At 30.7% G+C, this 21,861-nt stretch overlaps 1 protein-coding gene across 1 annotated transcript in view; it reads right to left on the reverse strand.

Annotated features, from left to right (window-relative positions):
- Positions 1 to 9,660: 9,660 nt before the first annotated feature.
- Positions 9,661 to 21,861, reverse strand: part of LOC129964138 (glucose dehydrogenase [FAD, quinone]-like) — a 52,158-nt gene continuing 39,957 nt past the window's right edge. Inside the window, exons 10-12 of the mRNA XM_056078832.1 lie at positions 18,321 to 18,498; positions 17,015 to 17,237; positions 9,661 to 10,293 (exon numbers count right to left, since the gene is read on the reverse strand). Coding sequence (XP_055934807.1) covers positions 10,086 to 10,293; positions 17,015 to 17,237; positions 18,321 to 18,498 — 609 coding nt within the window. The 3' untranslated portion in view covers positions 9,661 to 10,085. The remainder of the gene's footprint in view (positions 10,294 to 17,014; positions 17,238 to 18,320; positions 18,499 to 21,861) is intronic.

Raw genomic sequence — 21,861 nt, forward strand, 5'->3', positions numbered from 1 at the left:
TATATCTCTTCTATCAGTTTCAGCTTTTCTAAACCATTCATCGTTAAAAGAGCACTCCATTGGGAAGCATTTCTTTTAGAAAATAGCCATAGACATTTCCCTATTTTGCGCTAACAACTCAAGAAAATAAAAACTAAACTCTTTGTAAACTTTAAAACAAAAATCGCAAATAACCTATTTAGTAACGGCCTTCCCGATTCCTACCCCCCTTGCTGCACTTGGAAATGAGCTGTGAAAAAATCACAAACATCAGAGATAATATAAACATCATAAGGTGTTTGACGCGGTAACTGCTTTTCATACTGACCTCTCCTCCAAAGAAAGCAAAAGCCTGAACTCGGCCCTCTGGAACGTTACGTCGAAATTCCCAAAGTTCTTCAAATCACCTCACTGAAAGTGAGAATGTTAGAACTATTTTAAGTGTACTTATAAAAAAATATTTCTGCAAAAACGGAGATTCCTACAACTATTAGAATTTTAACGATACCTCGATTATGAGCGAAGATTCTCTATCCTTCTAGAAGTTTATTTGCCCTGTTCTCGAAGACAGTAAAAACCCCAGTAACAGAGCTCAAGCGAGTAGTAGAATCGAGAGAAGCAGTAATCGAATGAATTCTCTCATTGGAGTATTGATCTCCAGCGAGTTCTGTCTTGAGATTTTTGTACCGTAGCGATTGCTTATTAATGATATGCTGTAGTGATTGCGTGCTGTTTTGTTATCTGTGTTTCGTGTTTTCGAGAAGAATAAAGTTTTGTTATCCATTATTGTACTTGCTGGACTTTATATTGTATACACAACAGACAGATTTTTGTGCAAGAATAATTAAGTCAATATTATACATTATGTAGAAAAAAAATGACAAAAGATAATTCGGTCTTCAAATAAAATTAAGGGAGACAAGGCGAATTTAAGCGGAAAAAGTATCTATACTATGCCCAATGTTCCTATATTTGCCGAATTCAAGGCCTTGCTGCGACTATAATCCGTTGGAATCAACATTATTTTATAGTTTTGATGTGAATATTTCCAATGGAAAGGGGCAGTGATAAGACTCAGGTCATTTACTTATCTGTCGTCCTTATTATTTGATTATGATCCGAAATTATGGGATTGATCCCCAAATAGTTCATGAGGATCACAAATGAAACTAAAACCACATCTTTTTTTTTTTTTTGAAACGATTACTTGAAAGTTACTTTATAAAGAATTACATAATTTCGACACGTTGTCAGATGACGTGAACTAAACCTGAGTTGGCGATTCCCGTTACAGTATTTTCTCAAAAATAAATGGAAAGATATTTATTGAAGACTATTTTAACGTGTTCCACTTCTGGATAAACGTGTTGAACTTCTCGATTTCCGTATAAAACAAAGGGACAATAAATTCAAGTTTCGAACGCGAAATTATCTGGACACAAAGCCGAAATTTTGCTTCTAATACAACACTAATATTTCCGTTTGAGTAGAGAAATATAGTTTTCTTGTGTCTGAAAGAAGTGCGAGGGGAATATTTCATAAATATCTGCGAATGTGTTCCAATATATATATTTTCTTCAAATGTCAATTTTTTGTCTGATATATATTTGAAAACTTTTTTGCCATAATTGATTTAAAAACATATATATTAAATATCTAAAACTGAAATGGAATTTTTTTAATTAATAAAAAAAGAAGAAACAAAATAGAAATTTTGGGGTTTTTGTATTTCTATGAAAAGAAAAAAAAATCTGAGTGACAAATTATTTTTATTCTAATATCCTTTCGTAGAATCAATATCATGTAAGAGATTACATTACAATTAAAATAACAATTAAACTTATCTTATGAGCTCCTCTTTGCGTTCTGAATTATTTAAATTCGTCTAAAGCAAATTTGATATTTTTAATATTATTTAGGTCATCTTCGGCAAATATTTATTGAGTTGAATCAAAAAGAATAAGTGGAGTAAAATTTGTGTTTTAAATTTAAAGATGTACAGTCGAGAGGGAGAAAAAGGAACTACCAGATTATATGAACACTCAAAGTACCATTTTAAAGGTAGTCATCAATACCAAAAGATGCTGTGCCTAAATTATATAAATTTCCATTCTTAAGTTATAATTCATCATATATCTTGCTGCTTCTGAATTTTTTAAATATATTTTTACATTACAAAAATCTAGAAAACGATATTTGTTTCAAGGAATGAATGTTCAGACGCATTTCAACGTCAAATAAAAAGTTGTCGACATTTTTAAATTTGTGAATGCGCTCCTAAATGCTTCGCCATAGGAACAATGAATAAAATTAATTCAACGGGAACACTATTCATAGAAAGGAACTGACATTTTGAATGTCCCCATAAAAGGGTCTTATTTTTCGATTTACTCCCAAATTTAAATATGCTGTAATTTAGAAATCTTTAAATTCTAATATTGTAATTTTTTTCACATAATAAAAATTACTTTTTCATGCTAACTATGTATGCAAAATGAGTAGAATACCTAATGTTCTTATCACAAAAAGAGTTTAGATCAATAACTTTATAATGTTTTAAGGTATGAATAAAAGTTCAAAATTTAATTTTAAAATTAAAAAGTTAAAATTTTTTTAGCTCATAATTTCGAAATGAATAGACATAATATCTTAATCCTGACCAATCAAATAAGAGAGTAGTGTAACAAAACAATTCCTTTATTTACAACCTTATAAATGTACAAAAAAACAACTTCTTCTTATCTAGGTTAATATTATTTTCAAATATCAAATAACAGTTCAATCACGAAATAGTTCCTAGACCAAATTGGAGAATAAGAATTGGAGAACAGGCTGTTAGCTCTAAACGGCTACTCCAAGGGTTCATTCCAGAAATTTATAGATCTTTATTGGGTGGGTCCTAACACAGAAAACCGAATCATACACAGCTTCTAAAAAAATCAGGAACAACTTCTCCGGACATCGACGTCTCTCCTATTCGAAGCCACTCACTGCTCACCTCTCTAACCCAAATTAAACAGAAATGCCGCATTTTATATGCGTCAGACATTCGCCTCTGATTTTTCTCATTGGTGAACTTGAGTTCCCTATCATCCAATAGCTGTTCAGCAATGTTTCCTCAATGGTCTCCACTCGATTGTGGGAGTGTCTGTTAAGGATTTATCTTTGTAGCTGACAGCTCTTGAACATATGTTATTTATAATCAATTCACAGCTAACACCGGCTAAAGTCCACCTGATTTCGACACTTAATGACAACGGTTACTAGTGATGGATCGTTTCTTGAAGATTTCAGGAGTCCCTTCATAAGGGGAAAAAAGTTTAACATCTGGATATCTTGACGGTCTTCTTCTTTGAAGATACGATGGATCTATTTGAAACGACGAAAGGCGCATCCAAGTGTCCCCCTCACCTGGATATAACAAATGACCAGACACAACAACTCTACTAGCGAGGATGATCCACATCTGGCGGTCCGTATGCACATACGGGGAAACGAGTTGCATTGTATCTGGCCAGAATGCCATGTGAGGAAAAAGAGGAAACATTACAACCTAAACTATTGAAACTTGGTTCTCTTGAATACCTTCTGGCGTACTTTTCAAATTTAAAGAGAAATATGGGATACCTGTTGGAAAGTTTGAAGTTTGCTGCTATTTCATTATATTGATGCCCCTTTAAGATATTTTTAATTAAAAATATATTCAAGTGTACATTAAGCACTTTCAAATGACATCATTTTTATGACTGCACGATAAATGATATCAGAATACGAGAATGAAAGCTGCGTAGCCCCACTTTTTACCTCTATTGTACATGGAATTATAATACTTCGATAAAATGTTTTAATTCACTTAAAAGAGAATTTAATATTATGCCAGAATCTGTTTTTTTTCTTTTTGTGTATTTTTAAATTTTATTATTATTATTATTGCATTTCTGGAGCATTAAAAAGAGATTGTCAAGTGTACAAACGGAGCATTTTCGATACCTTTTACTTTTTACATACAATCCAGATGTTAAGACAGTAGAAGTTACTCGTGAGATATGTGCTGTGTATGGAGAAGTGATTATATCTTAAAGTACCGCTCTTACTTACTTTTCATTTTCAAAAGAAAAAAAGGGAGCTGTTAATTTATTTCTGCATTAAATAACAGAACTAAGTTTTTGAAAAAGTAAATTGAAATATTTAAGGTTTGAAAACTGGAATTATTCTCAACTCATTCTAATAAATATAAAATGATGAGATGTCTTATTCAGTAGGAGAATTATTTTGAACTGCAGCTGCTGTGATTTCAAGACCTTCATTGATTTTCTCATAGCAAATACAAGGTTTGGTTGTGCGATAAACTTATTTGGAAGAAGTTTTTATTGTATTTCCATGAACTGATTTGGAAGTTTTATTGAATTCTGCTTGGTAGAATCTGTGTTTTAATTTAATAACGAATAAAAAAAAAGAAGAAGAAGAAGCACCTGATTAACCTTTCGGATTTATATATATCAGTTGTTTTCTCTAACAAGAGATCATTCTTCCAAGGATTTCAGTAGATTTTTATTTCAATCTACAATTTATATTGACTTAAAATGTTGATTCTGCCTTTTATTCATATAGTGACATAGTGGCGAAGCTACGGGGGGGGGGGGGGGGCACAAGAGTAAGGGTTATAGAACCTCGTGCTCCAGTCATAAGGGAAGAACCAAGTGATCCAGTCATGAAAAAAAACATAGGGAGTTTATACCATTATTTAAAGTCAGTTACGATAAGAAGATGAAAAGCTAAGATTCCATTTATATTTGTTGTATCAATAATGAGGGCAAGAACGAAAATATAATGTCATGATCTGGATTCCAATTATTGGATTGGCAAATAAGTAATGGCGGATTTTAAATAAGAAGGAAAATTCAAACTTTTTGGTTAAAAAATATAACTTTATTCAGCTAGACATTGTCCATCTTTGTCGGTGACCTTTTGCCATCTTTCAGACAGTTTCATAATTCCATGTTCATAAAATTTGCCATTTTTTCAAGCAAAAAACCGAATTAAATGTAATTTTACATCATGAGCTTCATTCAAAATTTTACCATTTAAGGAGTTCTGCGTGGAATGAAATAAATGGTAATCTGAAGGCCCAACATCAGGGCTATATGGTAGACGTGATAACACATCTCAATCTAGTTCCAATAATTTTTGGCGAATGACCAAAGATGTGTGGGGTTTTGCATTATCATACTGGAAAACAACACTTTTACGATTTTGCCAATTCTACCCACTTTTCTTGAAATGCATCGCTCAGTTTGGCGAATTGTTGAATGTAACATTTGAATTAATCGTTTGGTTTCTTGGCAAAAGCTCAAAATGCAAAATTCTTTTATAATCCCACCAAACTGACAGCATCATCATTTTGTGATGAATCACAGCTTTTGATATCATCTGGGCTGGTTCATCTTCAATCCACGATCTTTTCTGATTAACGTTGTTATAAACTATCCATTTTTCGTCGCCAGTAATAAGTCGTTTCAGAAATAGATCAATTTTGTTGCGTATCAGAAGCGAATCGCAGATGCTAATGCATTGCATAAAATGGATTTTCTTAAGCTTATGAGGGATCCGTAAATCGCTGCCAATCTGTTTAAATTTTTCTTTTGAATGCATGTGCGTGATACATAGAGCTTCTCTGCAATCTCATGTATTGTGCTTTGACGATCTGGCTTGATATGGGTCTCATAAACCTCAACTGGATGGCCAGATCGTTGCTCATTTTTCAGTGAAAAATCATTAGACAGAAAGTTGGCAAACCAGGTTTGACACTGCCTTTCTTTCCAGGTTTCATTCCTATATACATAAATTCTTGTATGCTTGCGATTTGTTCTTGCCTTTTCGGAAATAATGCAATAGAATATGTCTGAAATGCGCGTCTTGTTCTTCCATTTTTAAATTGGGATAAAAGCGAAACTAAATAACTAATCGATAAAAAAAAATTTATTATATAAAAGATGAAAGTTCAAACAATAAAAAAACAATATGAGTTGGGTGGTATTAGCATATGGGCATGTTGACAAAACAAAAGAACGTGATAAAACCACCTATTGGCAAAATCTGCAATCACTTAGTTGCTAAACCAATTCTTCCACTATCTCACTACATTCATAACAATTTTGAGATATAGGACACCACTTTTAATGAGTTATACAGGGTACCTCAGAATTAACGGGCCAAATTTTAAGAGTAGGTAAAATACATTTAAAGAAACATTTTTTATTGCAATATGGGATCAGAAATGAAAAGAGTAGGTGGAGCAAGTAGGTGCGAGTATAAACAAGGCTGGAAATGATTGACTATGATGAGGATCTCATTGAAAAACTTTCAATTACCGCTGCAATTGTTCGTGGAACACCTGGCATCTTCGAAAGAATATATCAAGCACGTGCTAAATGCTAATAAGCCTGTATCGATGTCGGTAGTAGCACATTTGTGCATTTGCTGCTGTATTTTATAAGTAAAGAAATGCTTTTGCATTTCAAAGGCAGTTTTTGTTTTTCCTGCCAAAACATTTCTTTTTCGACTCCATATTACTATGTAAAAAATTCTTTATATGCATTTTAGCTTCTCTTAAAGTGTGGCTCATGAATTCCGAGACACCTTGTACAAAATGAGAAAAAAGCTTTCATTCTTTGATTCCATATGTTAGCTATAATCCTTTTTCTATATATTTTTATTTCTTTGAAATGAAAGGCTCGTTTGTGGTTTCTGAGAAAGTCGGAAAGTTGGAGACCATGAAGGAACTTCATTAATATATGAACCCTTAGCTGCCTAACCTTTCATTAAATCGAAAGAAAGATGCAGAAACTTTTATGGGAAGATATGTGCTTAAGATCGTGATAATTTTTAAAGAATAAATCTCTCACCGTGATGAAACAGCTTGAAATTTTCGTACAGCAAAAACTTCCTTTTTCACCTGCTCAAATTTGCAAGCATTTTGAAAATCCATAAATGGCTTTCGGACAATTCATGCATGACGAAAACTGGTGGCGTAAAATAATTTCAAAGAGTATTAAAAAAATGTTTTTATCAGTATTCAATGTATACATCTTTGCAAACGATAGCGTTTTACGTTTGGAAAATTATTGACAACAATGACGAACAGAGTATCGCAAGAATTATCCGAATATTTTCACGTTTCATGTCATCGTTCAATTATGACAGACCTCTTTGTTTAGATAAGCAGTCTTTAGATTTCAAATAGCTATCGTGGTAAGAACGAAATTGCAAATAACCAAATTGGAGTATCGTGGTAGTAACAAAATTGCAAAATTACTGTGGATGATACTATTACCAAACTGCTGTTTCAGCATTTGTCGAAGCCTTGTGGTATATCACCTTAAGGAGAAACATCTTGTATCAGACAATGTAATTATGTCATTTAACTGCTGAAATTTTGGAATTGTATAATACTACAACATTGTTGTATGCCGAATTATGCAAAGTGCGTCAAAACATCTCCTCTCAATGTTATCACTGTTCTATTATAGAGACCTTCTTTACATTCTTGGCACTATTTTCCATTATATTCGCGTCATACTAAAGTCATTTGTGATTTTTTTCAATGCCTTTATTAGTCTTCACTGGAAAAAAAAGTGTGTGTCATCTTCCGAAAAATTCGATGTTTTCATTGTAACCACAACCTTGAGAGCTCTATTGTTTTAAATCATCTTTATCTCAACGGCATACCTTCCAATAGATATTTCTTTCTGAATGGATGGGTGTAAATATGTATATATACATACCATTATTTAAAAAAATCTCTGAAGAGAATTAATGCACACAAACTTGGATTTATGACAAACAACACTTAAGCAAAGAAAACAGAATATTTTTTTTACCCCAAATTGAAAGATACATTATATTTAGAACATTTCTTTTAATATTTTAATCCATTTAAGAAATCAAAGGAAAAAGTAAAACAGGCATAATTCAATAATTTTTATCTTTTAAATTAATTATTAATTTAAATCCAAATTTAAATATTAAAAAATGAATTGAATCGAATCACTATATAATTTGTAACGCAGTAGCATAAAAATTGTCTAGATCGGATTCCTCAGTTTTTATTTAATTTTTGAAATTTGCTGCGTTATTGCTTGTTTGTTTGGATTTTTCTGGCGCAAGAGCGATTGTTTGGACTATGCTTCACCAAACCAGGGTAAAAATTATATAAATGTGCAATAATCAAACGCATACAGTGCACAAAAGTACTTAAAAACAAATAAATTTAAATGAGTGAATTAAATTTGCTATATTTTAACTATGCAAAAATTTGAGCATGTGGTGTTATGGCGGATAGTTATGAACGAGGATAGAACCTGGGATCTTGCAGTTCACAGTCCAGTAACATGACCACAATACAAAAGCAATTGCCCCTGTAGCGTAGCTGTTAAATGGCTTATAAGCTTTCACCACAGTGTCTTACCAAATAAGAAAGGTAATGGTATGTTCGAGTTTTGAAAAACTAGCAAACGCTGAACATTGAAAATTTGGTATTCTGACATTATAAGGCGGACAGACATTTGATAGTCACATTGAGAACATAGATGTGGTTGTTCGCCAAGCAACAAGTGAATATGGGTGAATCTAGTATGCCCAATGCGTAAACGGGTTAATACTGTGTCTTCTTTTCAATTGTTACTTTATTGCATACCAGTTAAAACGTATATGCAAATAAAATTAAAGGTGTTTAATATCATCTCAGTGCTCGAATATAAATCTAATAAATAAAAGACTGGAAAAATATTGTTGCAATGTACTTAAAATTACTTTTTAACTTATTAAAATTTAAAAAATGGATATATATGAAAATAAAATCACAGAGGTTTTTTTTTAATTTTTAAGTGTTTTCAAAATGGATTTTGTGCAGAAACATGTTCAAAAATGTCCGAGAAAAACATTTAAGCATAATTAACTTTTAATAAAAAATATGATTAAAATTTCGAAAACTGTAACAGCAGCAAGAAATTTATAGGTAGTAAACTAATTTACACACTTTATTTGAACTCATGCTAATCTAAACATGAGTCAAACACATGAGTACTAAGGAATAAAAAAAATGTATTAGGCAGAAGTTTATGATTTTATTTTATTTTATTTATTTATTTTGGGAATTCATCTGAAAGAGGAATGACAATAATGCTTTTTTTTTATAAATGAGAGGATTTTCAACTTTCTTTAACTTTATCTTTTTCTTTATCTTATATCTTTTTTTATTTCATTTTCTTAAATCTTTCGCATTTTAATTAATATAAATGTTCTTCTAATCATAAAAAAATCTTGATTTCCCAAACATCAATGATCCAAATTTGTGAATCTTCAATTAAGAAGATTTAATTCGTCATTTCCATGCGTGAAAAATGTTGAAATTTTTTTTAAAAAATCTGTACTCTTTTTTTAAGTTCTTTGTTTGTTTGTTTTTTGCCAGATTGTCTGTTGAGGTTTAGATCAAAAGAAACTGCCTGTAAATGGAAAAAAAAATTCTTTCAGTTCTACTATGTCATTAAAAGAATCTATTTTTTATAGTTGTAAGATATGGAGATTATTAAATCAAAATGAAGATTATATCTGAAAATGAAATAAATATTCAATAGAAATTGCAGATTTTATATTTTTGTATATCAACTAAAACAATGTTAGCAAAATTTTGAATCACTTTAATATCAAGATCGATCTTATACTATCATTAATACACTTAAATGGGAAAAAAATTAAATATTTATATGATTCTTGATGTATAATAATTACAATATAAAGAATCGCGTACTTTGTGGAAATAAAAATTTTATTTTTCAAAGTATAAGGTGAACATTTAAGATATTTTCTTGAAATATCAATGTCACACGTATATAAATTTTATAAGGAAAAAAAAAGAAAAAATCGAAATTTTATTACAAAGTTCACAACAATTTTGTCAGAATAAAATTGTTGCGAACAATTATGTCACAACATCTGTGTAAAGTTCAACGCACTTGTGTCTTTCTTCCATATTTCTTACAAATTCGTTTTTCAAACTGGCAATATAATTATTTCAAAGTATGAAAATATATACTTTCAACTGTGCTTTATGGGACTGTACCATTCATGGGAGGCAGCGGTTTATTAATGAAATTCTCGTAATTCGGTTGCAGATAGTTTGGACATCCTATGGTTTGTTTTATCATGTCCGAGGCCTTTTCTGCGATCATAATTGTTGGGATGTTGGTGTTTCCTGACGTCACAATGGGCATGATGGAAGCATCGATAACACGAAGGCCTTTCACATTTTTCACTCTGAAAACATAAACAAATGTAAGACAAAGAATTGAAGAATTTACAAAATATAACAATGGTACATAAATATATTGTTATCTTGTCACTTTACGTCATAGCATAACATTGAAAATAATAAATAATGCCAAAATTAAATTTGCCAAAGGTCATAGGATATCAAATGACAGCATAGGTGTTATTTGGTATTCAAATTTAGTTTTTAATTAAAATTTTTATAAAACATAACCATGATTTAATTATGGTTGTTGAAATGAAATTTGTCACCTCAAGTTATAAGCTACTAATAATAGTTAATCAGCAAAATAATAATAATATATAGTTTTTTCTATGTATTATTATTATTATGATTAAATCCTCTCATGTTCTGAAACAGAAAACAATAAATTATTTAAAAAATGGAATTGGCGCAGTAACAAATTACAGATCATCTTGTGACAACATGAGTTTTGTTTAATATATATTTTCAGATTTTCCAATAAAAAAAATCGACATAAAACCGTGATTTACTGGTAGTTACCTAATTGACATTTGTCTCTGAAAGTCATCATTTATAAACCAGCATCAAAAGTAAATAAAAATAAATATTTCTTCCATTATAGCATTTCTTAATAGCAAATTATATCTGAAAATAACTGAGTGGATTCGATAAAGGAGATTTTCAAAAGTAACAGCTGCTATTTACCCATTGCTATTTTTACCATCAATTGCCATTGTTATTTTTACCATGTTTTTTAATATATTGCTTATTCGAACTCAAAATGAAGTCTTTAAGGTTAAGAAATTTGATTTTACATTTCACTAGCATCCAGCTGGAAAATATTCCGAAGCATATTTATTTTCAAGACGTTAAAATGCTTGATTTGTAATTTTCATAGCTCAATATTATATTGATGATACATGCATTTTTGGACAAGGTGGGGTGATTTAAAGTTTTAGGGACCATCAATAAAAAAAATATACAGAATTCAGGATTTTCTTAAAAATTTGTCATGTTAATTATTGTAAAAGGTGGTTTCTCCAAACTTATTATTCATTTATTGGTACTTATTGGTAATGAAAGTTTTGAGGAAAGAAAAAAAACTCAGAAAGTCAATATTCCTCTTGCACAGAAGAAAAGAACAGTCAACAATGATTAAATCTAGGAAACAATAATTTAACTGTCTGCATTTGAGACCAGCCATCATATTAATAACAGTAATTTGTTGATCAGCAAAATAATCGTAATAATTTAGTCATGTCAACCAACTTTGATAAACTAATAGTGAATTTTATTTAAAATTATTTTGGCACAATAAAGCTTTTTGATTAGTAAGTTATATTTGTAAAGTGGGAAAATCAATTAAAGATTCTGGTCGAAGCTGGGTTTTTTTTTTTTTTTTTTTTTTTTTTTTTTTTTTTTTTTTGCAAAGTGATATTTTGTGAATGCTTTCAAAACTGAAAAAAGGAGGTCGAGGAGGCCGAATATTCATGACATGTGTAGGGGTCATGAACTTTCATAAATCAAACATAGCCATGCTAAAACTTGACTAGGGATCATGAGCTTTTATATGAAATACCAACTGGCGAAATCAATACATTGGTAAATGCTGTCAAAGTTATTCCAACAATAGAGAATATGATGTGAATTTGTGTTTTTGAAGCTTCTCTCAAAAAAGGCTATTAACACACTAAGGGTAACTAAAGATGACATATCTGAAATCATGAACTTTTATCTATACTTATATAAAGCTCAATGTGTGTGTGTGTGTGTGTGTGTGTGTGTGTGTGTGTGTGTGTGTGTGTGTGCGTGTGTGTGTGCGTGCGTGCATGCGTGCGTGTGTGTGTGTGTGTGTGTTGGCTCTCTACAGGTCAGACCGTTTGACCTACAGCTACCAAATTTGGCACATGTATACCTTGGAGGTCGGGAATGTGCACCTGGGGTCCCTTTTTTAGAATTTTTAATTAGAATGTTAATTATTAATTAAAAACTAATTTTCCCGCCAAAAAATCTTTTCATTTTCCCCACCGCCAAATGAGTAAGGCTTCAGTTTTTTTCCCACGCTAATGAGGTTAGGCTTAAGATTTTTCGGTTCAAACGATTCTGTTTTTTCGATTTCAAACGATTCTGTTTATTTTCTTAATGTTTGATGCATTTAAAATTAAACATTGTTAATTAATCGATCTTTCAGATTCATTCTGAAGTACTTTTGGATTAAAATAAAACAGAATAAAGGAAATTAAAAATGTCTAATCTGCATAGCGTTACCCCAACTGGCGGAGAAAAATTCATGCATTTGCGTTACCGTAACTGGCGTTGAAAATTCATGCATGCGCATTGTGTTCTGATTGTTGACAAGTATTATCAACGGATGCGGACTTGATTTAAATTATTTTTAGGTTAGTTTTATGCTTTTGTAATTAAATTGTATTTATGTTAGTTATATATTTTTTGTATATGCTTATAATTTTAAGTAAATCGTTTTTTAAATAGTTGTTTTTTAACCTGTTTTCAACCGATTATTTTAAACGATTAGTTTTATTTTCTTAGTGTTCTTCAGAGAAAATTTTGTTGACAAATTCTTGAAATAATACATAAATTAAGAAAGATATTCTTTAGTGCCCATAAAGTTTAAACGCTCAGTGACTGTTTTCAGCAATCATATTACAAAAAAATACTTTGTTTCAGTAAAAAATATTATTATATTAATTGCAGATTAATCCTTTCCACTTTAATTTAAAGTATAAATTCTACGGGAGCTAACAGAAAATTAGAGAGATACATATTACGTTATGACTGTAGGCCTTTATAATATTATGAGCAAATTATATGACTATCAAAATTTGAAGTTTTAAAATATTTTGATGAAGAAGCGATTAAAGTAGGAATTGCATAAAATATTTAATTATTAAAATTTTAATGAACATTAAGATTGGCAAACCGGCTGGTCGCCCAAGGCGACTAGTATGGAAAAAAAACATGGCCAAGGGTGGCACACTGATTGGGTTTGAAGGAATGGTTCTTTGGTTTTTCAAGTTATTTTAAATATATATATATATATATATATATATATATGTTGGCCATAAAGTAATGTAAGGTGTTTAAAATTCAAATGTTAAAAAGTATGTTGAGTTAAACGTAACAAAATTTAGTCTGCACACTATCCGAAAACTGATATATCCGTTCATTTCAAAAAGAAAAGAAAAGTATCCGTAATTTTCGCCACAAGCTACAATAAAGTGGTGTACACTCAGCTGGGCAAATCAAATAGTGAACAGAGTTACAATTTTCGCAGCAAATTTTTATTTCGACGTCGTTGCTGCATATGGTTCAGAAAGATGATCTCTCAGATGTTCCGAAAAATGCTCTATATCAGAGTGGAAAGTTCTGTATTGATTTTTCTAATTGGCAGTTCTTTATGAAGTAAATGCTTATTCTCTGTTCGTTTGTAAAATATTGCCTCAGAGTTTGCTGAACGTATAAATCGGTGTAAGGAGAAACTACATCCTGTATGAATACGATGGAATGCAAGATCTAGACTGTCGCAATTGTGAAATAACAAAATTTAGAATTGTATTTTCATATTCTGTGCAGCTGCGAAACAAGTTACCGGACAAAAATGAAGCCGCCAATTTGAGGTTTTGAATAACTTGCAGCAACTATTGCAATTACACAATTTTTATTTTATTTTGAGTGTCAGAGGTGTAAAAGGATAAAGACACATATATAAACCTTGCCAAAATAAAATGTATTTTGGGAACTATGATTTCTCTAATTATTTCAATTGATTTGACAATTGAATTAAAATACGATAGAGAATTTTTTTTTTTTTTTTTTTTTGCATATGATCAGAAAAATAAGTGGAAATGTTAATTAGGATGTGACAAATAAAATACTACAACTGGTAACATCAAGATGACTACATTTTTTTTCTAATCTCTTCACATTAATTTTGCAACCAATTTGTATATAGAAGCAGAATTTTTCTTCTTCTCGAAGTTTCATTTCTGTTCACTGACAAATAAAATACCAAAACTGGTAACATCAAGGCGAACTACATTTTTTTTTTTTCGTAATCTCTTTACATTAATTTTGCAACCAATTTGTATATAGAAGCAGAATTTTTCTTCTTCTCGAAGTTTCATTTCTGTTCACTGACAAATAAAATACCAAAACTGGTAACATCAAGCCGAACTACATTTTCTTTTTCATAATCTCTTCACATTAATTTTGCAACCAATTTGTATATAGAAGCAGAATTTTTCTTCTTCTCGAAGTTTCATTTCTGTTCACTGACAAATAAAATACCAAAACTGGTAACATCAAGCCGAACTACATTTTCTTTTTCATAATCTCTTCACATTAATTTTGCAACCAATTTGTATATAGAAGCAGAATTTTTCTTCTTCTCGAAGTTCCATTTCTGTTCACTGACAAATAAAATACCAAAACTGGTAACATCAAGCCGAACTAAATTTTTTTTTTCATAATCTCTTCACATTAATTTTGCAACCAATTTGTATATAGAAGCAGAATTTTTCTTCTTCTCGAAGTTTCATTTCTGTTCACTGACAAATAAAATACCAAAACTGGTAACATCAAGCCGAACTACATTTTCTTTTTCATAATCTCTTCACATTAATTTTGCAACCAATTTGTATATAGAAGCAGAATTTTTCTTCTTCTCGAAGTTTCATTTCTGTTCACTGACAAATAAAATACCAAAACTGGTAACATCAAGGCGAACTACATTTTTTTTTTTTTCGTAATCTCTTTACATTAATTTTGCAACCAATTTGTATATAGAAGCAGAATTTTTCTTCTTCTCGAAGTTCCATTTCTGTTCACTGACAAATAAAATACCAAAACTGGTAACATCAAGCCGAACTACATTTTCTTTTTCATAATCTCTTCACATTAATTTTGCAACCAATTTCTTTATAGAAGCAGAATTTTTCTTCTTCTCGAAGTTTCATTTCTGTTCACTGACAAATAAAATACCAAAACTGGTAACATCAAGCCGAACTACATTTTCTTTTTCATAATCTCTTCACATTAATTTTGCAACCAATTTGTATATAGAAGCAGAATTTTTCTTCTTCTCGAAGTTTCATTTCTGTTCACTGACAAATAAAATACCAAAACTGGTAACATCAAGCCGAACTACATTTTTTTTTTTTCATTATCTCTTCACATTAATTTTGCAACCAATTTGTATATAGAAGAAGAATTTTTCTTCTTCTCGAAGTTTCATTTCGGTTCACTGACAAATAAAATACCAAAACTGGTAACATCAAGTCGAACTACATTTTTTTTTTCATAATCTCTTCACATTAATTTTGCAACCAATTTGTATATAGAAGCAGAATTTTTTTTTTCGAAGTTCCATTTCTGTTCACTTTCTCTACCGACTTAAATGTATGATATAGATAATATTATGAAAAGTATTTTTTATTTAATTTTTTAAAAAGTTCAGCTTTTATGGAATCTCTGCCTGATTAGAAACTAATGGGAATGGTCTCCTTGAAACTTTCTGGCACACATTTCTATTAATATTTTACCTCGCTCCTTTCTGTATAAAATCATGAATTTTTGGTAAGGCCGCTAATGATTTGCATGGTGTTAGCAAGCAATAGCTGCGAAATGTAGATCGTTGGCGAGAATGTAGCAGTTTATCGTACAAATTTATATTTTGGATGCATTTTTGACAATCGACTGAAGTCAAAATTTAACATTTAGTTGTACCTGTAAGACAACTTGCCGAATTTCATTGATTTAAGTTATTGCATTAATGAGTTATTGTATTAATATGCACTTGCATTATGCGCAAGTGTAGACCGACAAACGATAAACCCTTTGATAAATTTGGTTCAAAATTGATTAGGATCTATATTTTAGATGTTAAATCTGTGTGTCGAATTTTATATCCCGAATTCTTTGCGTTTTATAATTATCGAGTTCAGTTGTAATCGATCAATAAGACAGAGATTCCTGCAAATCGATTTCGTTTTAAATTTGATACAAATTTATTAATTTGGTTGTGAATCCTTATACTAAATTTCGCCAGTCAAAGTATTTTTTTTTAGTAAGCGCGTTCACTCACAAACACAATGACATATATGTAATGATATTTCAAACTCTTAAATTAATCCAAATTAATTTCCAAAACTTTTTCTTAATTTAGCCCATAGTAATTTCATTCTCTTATTTTTTGATCCCATTCCACGTATGAATCTGTGTAAAAAGTACTGCGCAATCATATCTACGTCTCGAGTGAAAGTGATACTTCCGTTGCCCTTCTCAAAGTTCAACACGTGTATTGAATTGGCGCTTGGCCAGAAATCCCATGTTATATAAGACAAGTGATCATTTGTTTCGTCCTTTTTGCTCTTTTTTTCCTTCTTTACTTCTGCTTTTGTGCCGCGCTGTGCTTTGTCGAGTCTCTGTTTGTAAAAAAATCATGCCTGCCACTCGGAATAGAATAAAACGAAATTAAAGATACAAAGTCTCTTCACTGCTTGTTAAACCTGCTGCATTCTGATTCAACCAAAATAATGTTACAGATATATGTTTTTCAAACTTATAGAAGTCTGAAACATAGAAAATCGTCAAAATCTTGAATTCAAGATTTTCGATTATTATAATTCTTTCTCTATACGAGAAAATAATTAAGGGAAAAGAGATTCATATCCTCTGTGCTTCCGTCATTTAACCCTGAGCTGAAAAAATAGCTGTTGTGCATACCTCAGCTGAGGATCAACAACTGTGGTTGGATCTTTTGGATCTCCCATCTTGCAAGTTCCCACCTGATGGCTCAGAGTTATGACGGCGTTCTTCACCATGCATTTGAAAAACTGATACTCATCTCCCATCAACTTTTCGCATCCCGGGTATGTGGTGTTGAATGGTTGTAATCCAACTTTCTGCATCGGTGCGCTCTCCCCGACCTGCTTGCAAGTCTTAAGGCCTAGGGGGAAAAAAACTTTTAATATATCACGACAATAATGACCAATGTTTACAATCTATAAACGATCAACTGTAAATATCCAAATGGCAGGTGACCGCAAACCACAGAAAATTTCCACAATAAGTATAACCACAGATAAGTACAGATAGCCAGGAAATTAGATTAAAATATTGTTATATTTATCAAACTTATCAAATCTTTTTTGCAGAAATTGTTGACGGCAGTAGTTGGAAAGTTGGAAGTCTTTACGAATATTGCTGTTCCGTACAAACTACAGTTTATTGCTAATTTACCTCATATTGCATATCAATGAATATCATGCAGATGTTTAAGTCATAAAAAATAATGTCAGTATTTTTAAGCAGCATTCACACGAGGCCAACTATTGCGCGCAATAGAAAGTCACGCCTATCTCAGCAACATAACGTGACCCCAATGGAACAACAGCAAGTGATTGTCACATCGGGAAAACTATTTGCTATTGCCCCATTGCGGCCACGTGACCTTCTATTGCGCGCAATAATTGGCTTTGTGTGAACCCTTTATGCTTTCCTTCCGATCACATACAAGGTATCTATTCTTATTGGGGCCCACTTGTTAATATCAAAATCATTACAGATAGACATACAGTTCCAATTGGAAAAAGTATTTAAATTAAATGAAAAATTAGATTTTGTTGCTTCAGTCAATAAATATATTTCTGAAAAAAAAAATACGAATTCCAACATTTTATACAGTTTTATGGTCCTATTAATCATATTTAATTCAACCTACTCAACTTTTGTTGATTTGCCTGTCTAAAGCAGCGTTCATACGAGGCCAACTATTGCCCACTTTTGAAAGCCACGCCTAACTCAGGAATATCACATGACCCCCAACGGGACAATGGCAAATGATTTAAACAGGTTTCTAAATATTTTTATTTAAATCAATAAAATTGCTAATATATAAGTTTCCCACTTTTTGTGATTTTTCATGCCAATTCAACAGGACTATATGTATTGTTTTCAATCATGAACCCGACACTCAAAAACTAATAACTAATTCCCAATTACAAAACTGTATTCATTCGTTAATACTTACCTGCTATGACATCATCAAAATCTTCGGGATGATCCAAATAGTTGGGATCGATTAGGGGTGGATCATAAGGATTATTAGATTGCAGTCTGACAGTTCCTCGACTTTTAGGATGCAGAATCTGACTTGCACAGAACATGAATGCTTCGTTTTCGTAGGGTCCAAACAATTGCTTATAAACCTGAAATCAAAATCAATATTAAAAAGACAATAAAATCAATACTGTATTGTACGCATTTTCCCTAATTCTAATAACATATGAACGTAACATTTTTCTTACATATTTGCTCTAATTTTTAAAACAAAAATTTTGGCTGCAAACCGGAAATTGAAGGTAGATTTCATTTTGTGTAAATTCAGTGCAAACACTACTATTCTTCAGCAGAATTCACAAGAGGCCAACTATTGTCCACAATAGAAGGTCACGCCTACTTCAAGGAACACCATGCGATCCCAATGACACAAAGGCTATCTCATCGGGACAACTATTTGCTATTGTGGTCACGTGATTTTTCTGAATTAGGCATGGCTTTTTATTGCACGCAATAGTTGGCCTCGTGTGAAAGCTGTTTTCTGTGGAATCTTGTCTGAAATCTGAAGAGTTCCTACTCGAAATCGAAATTCCACTACCGCGCAGCTGAAATGTTGATGAATTCAAAGAAACAAAATATAAAATATATATAGAGATGTTCTTATTTGTAAGTTTGATTGTTTTTATCTTCTAAGGGGTGCCAATAAATTGTTAGTACAAAAATTGTTATGATGAGGCTATCATTTGCCTTATCTGAATAATCTTTAGATCTTTAATATTTACAAAGTTACAGAGAAATGAAATTGAGACACTCATCATTTCGTCCGATGCTTTATATTCCGAACTAAGCGAATCAAAACAATCGCTATTGACTTTCTAAAAGAAAAATATTCAAAATATGAATCTTAAATTAAAATAAATTAGCGCAAACAATTTTTTTTTTTTTTGCTCTGTTTTATCATTGAATTCAAAAGCTCTTTTCCTTTATATTCATTGCTATCTGTTAAGCTGTTATTCAATTCATTTATAGTGCGTGTATGATAAAAAATATTTTTATACAAAGATAATTGATAATTAATCATATTTGTTCTATTTACATTTCCAAAGTGTGATTAATCAAAAAGTTTCTATATAGAATATTTTCAAGATATTGGCATTGATCATTTTGAATGAGTGGCAAAGTTTCTATATAGAATATTTTCAAGATATTGGCATGGATCATTTTGAATGAGTGGCAAAGTTTCTATATAGAATATTTTCAAGATATTGGCATGGATCATTTTGAATGAGTGACAAAATTTCTATATAGAATATTTTCAAGATATTGGCATGGATCATTTTGAATGAGTGACAAAGTTTCTATATAGAATATTTTCAAGATATTGGCATGGATCAATTTGAATAAGTGGCAAAAACGTGTTTTATAATACACTAAATGATTTAGCGAAAATTGATTAAACGATGCTTGCAATTCGTGAGAAACTTAGTTTCAATATTTATTAAACGTTCTTTTGAGATTTAAAAAATGAGATAGCACATGGATTCTAGGTATTTTCAAAGCATGGAGGGTTGATTCGGACACAGAAAAAAAATGATTGCAGTGCTTATAAAAATATTTGCCACACATATAGAATCAAAAAAATTATTCCAATGTAATAATTTCTGTATGGTTATAATTTTATGTGGTTTATATAGCAAAATTATCTGACGTTAGCATTGTGATAAATGTAAGTTTATTTATAAAACAAATATCAGAAATTTAAAATATTTAAAATAATAAGATAAAATTTTTTAAATAAATCATGAATTAATTTTATTTCAATGATTTAGAAAATCAATTTTCAATAGTTTGCAGATGGCAATCTATTTTAAATTTTATATTCAGGTTTATTAGCATTAACTAACTTTTATTAATAAACGATATTTAATCAATTATCTGTTGAAAAATATATATTTGTGAGTCAAGCTTAATATCAAAAATACTAATCAAGACAAAGAAATTAATTTATTTTGTGAATTCATTTTTAATAATTAACAATTTTTTTAAAAAATCTTGAAGTTTGCAATTATACTGAAGTTGAAAGAATCTTAAAAGGTAATTTTTTTATGTAAGATGTTTTTTAACCCAATTTTATAGGATAATTGATATTAAAAAGCCAGAATTAAGCAGATTACATGAATTTTAAATTAAAAGAAACTTTTTCTTAAAGCTGATACTGATGTTGTTGAAGGGAAGCCTTCCTCTTTATATTTATTTCTACAAAAGGGTTTGCTACGACTAATATTTACGAGGAATGTTTTATTCTTTTCTTTCGCATTATTATACAACTGCATTTTTATATGGCATTTTATTTCAGTGCTTCTTATTAGCCATTTTTGAAATAATGCAATAATTTATTATTTCGTAACCATTGGGGGGAAACTTAGTTAATGAGGGTTAAGGCTAAGCAATATCTTATAGACATAAGGAGAATTTAGGATATAGTAAATGGAATAGGAAATGTACTGGAAAAAAAACCCGCAATGAACTTGATGGTTAATGAAAGCTGTTAGTCAGAGATGATATATCTACGTTCTTGTAGAAATTACCTAACCTTCCTTATTCTTGTCATAGATGTTTTATTTCGAGCGATATATACCATGTCGAAATGTTTCTTATACTGCGCTAAGTAAATTGAAAGATTATTGTTAGTGGGAAAACAATAACAATGTTCTAGATTACCTGTATTGATACAATGTCAGATGAATATAGACCTAATCGGTGGGGATAGATAACAAAGAACCCATATTCTGTGATGGAACGATTGAATTTTGAATTGAAAGTAGTTCGATTAATAATATTATGAGGTTCAAATAGGATCGATTTCCTTCTTGGTAAAGGCAGTTAAAATAAAAAGATGCCATAATATTATTATATTATATATCTATAATATTTGTGTGATGGGCTGTTACCCTGTCAATAATGTCTCAGATCTGATTAAATGCAATTTGACCTTGTCTTGCCCTGCATGTTTCAATTTTCTCTTTCATTAATCTTTATTTCTTGCAGTAGAATTTCCTTCTACAGAAAATGATCTCAAACACTCAAATCAAGACTAATAACTTAAATTGAAAAGAAGAAAAAAATTGTGATCTACAATCAGAAAAAGAGGCATTGCTAAATACGAAATTTAAAAATACCGAAAGAAAATATTAACAATAACTTCTAACGGGCTTTATAGTGAGAATATAATGAATCAACATAAATGAAAGTTACAGCTCAGCTCATTGACCTTTGCTAAAATCTAGCATAAAAATATAAATAAAATTACAAGCTTACAATTCCATAACTAATTTTTATTCATTCTTGGATTTATTCGCACATAGATAAATCATTTTTTAAAAATGATAGATTCTGTTGGCGCTTAGTTACATCAAAACAAAAGTTAGGATTTGCGCTCCCAGTAATGACACAGACTAAAACAAAGGGGATATTTCTAAATCCGCCATGCGTTACAGAGGGTGATGGATGAT

The sequence above is a fragment of the Argiope bruennichi genome, chromosome 3, assembly GCF_947563725.1.
Source record: "Argiope bruennichi chromosome 3, qqArgBrue1.1, whole genome shotgun sequence".
NCBI classification, from domain to species: domain Eukaryota; kingdom Metazoa; phylum Arthropoda; class Arachnida; order Araneae; family Araneidae; genus Argiope; species Argiope bruennichi.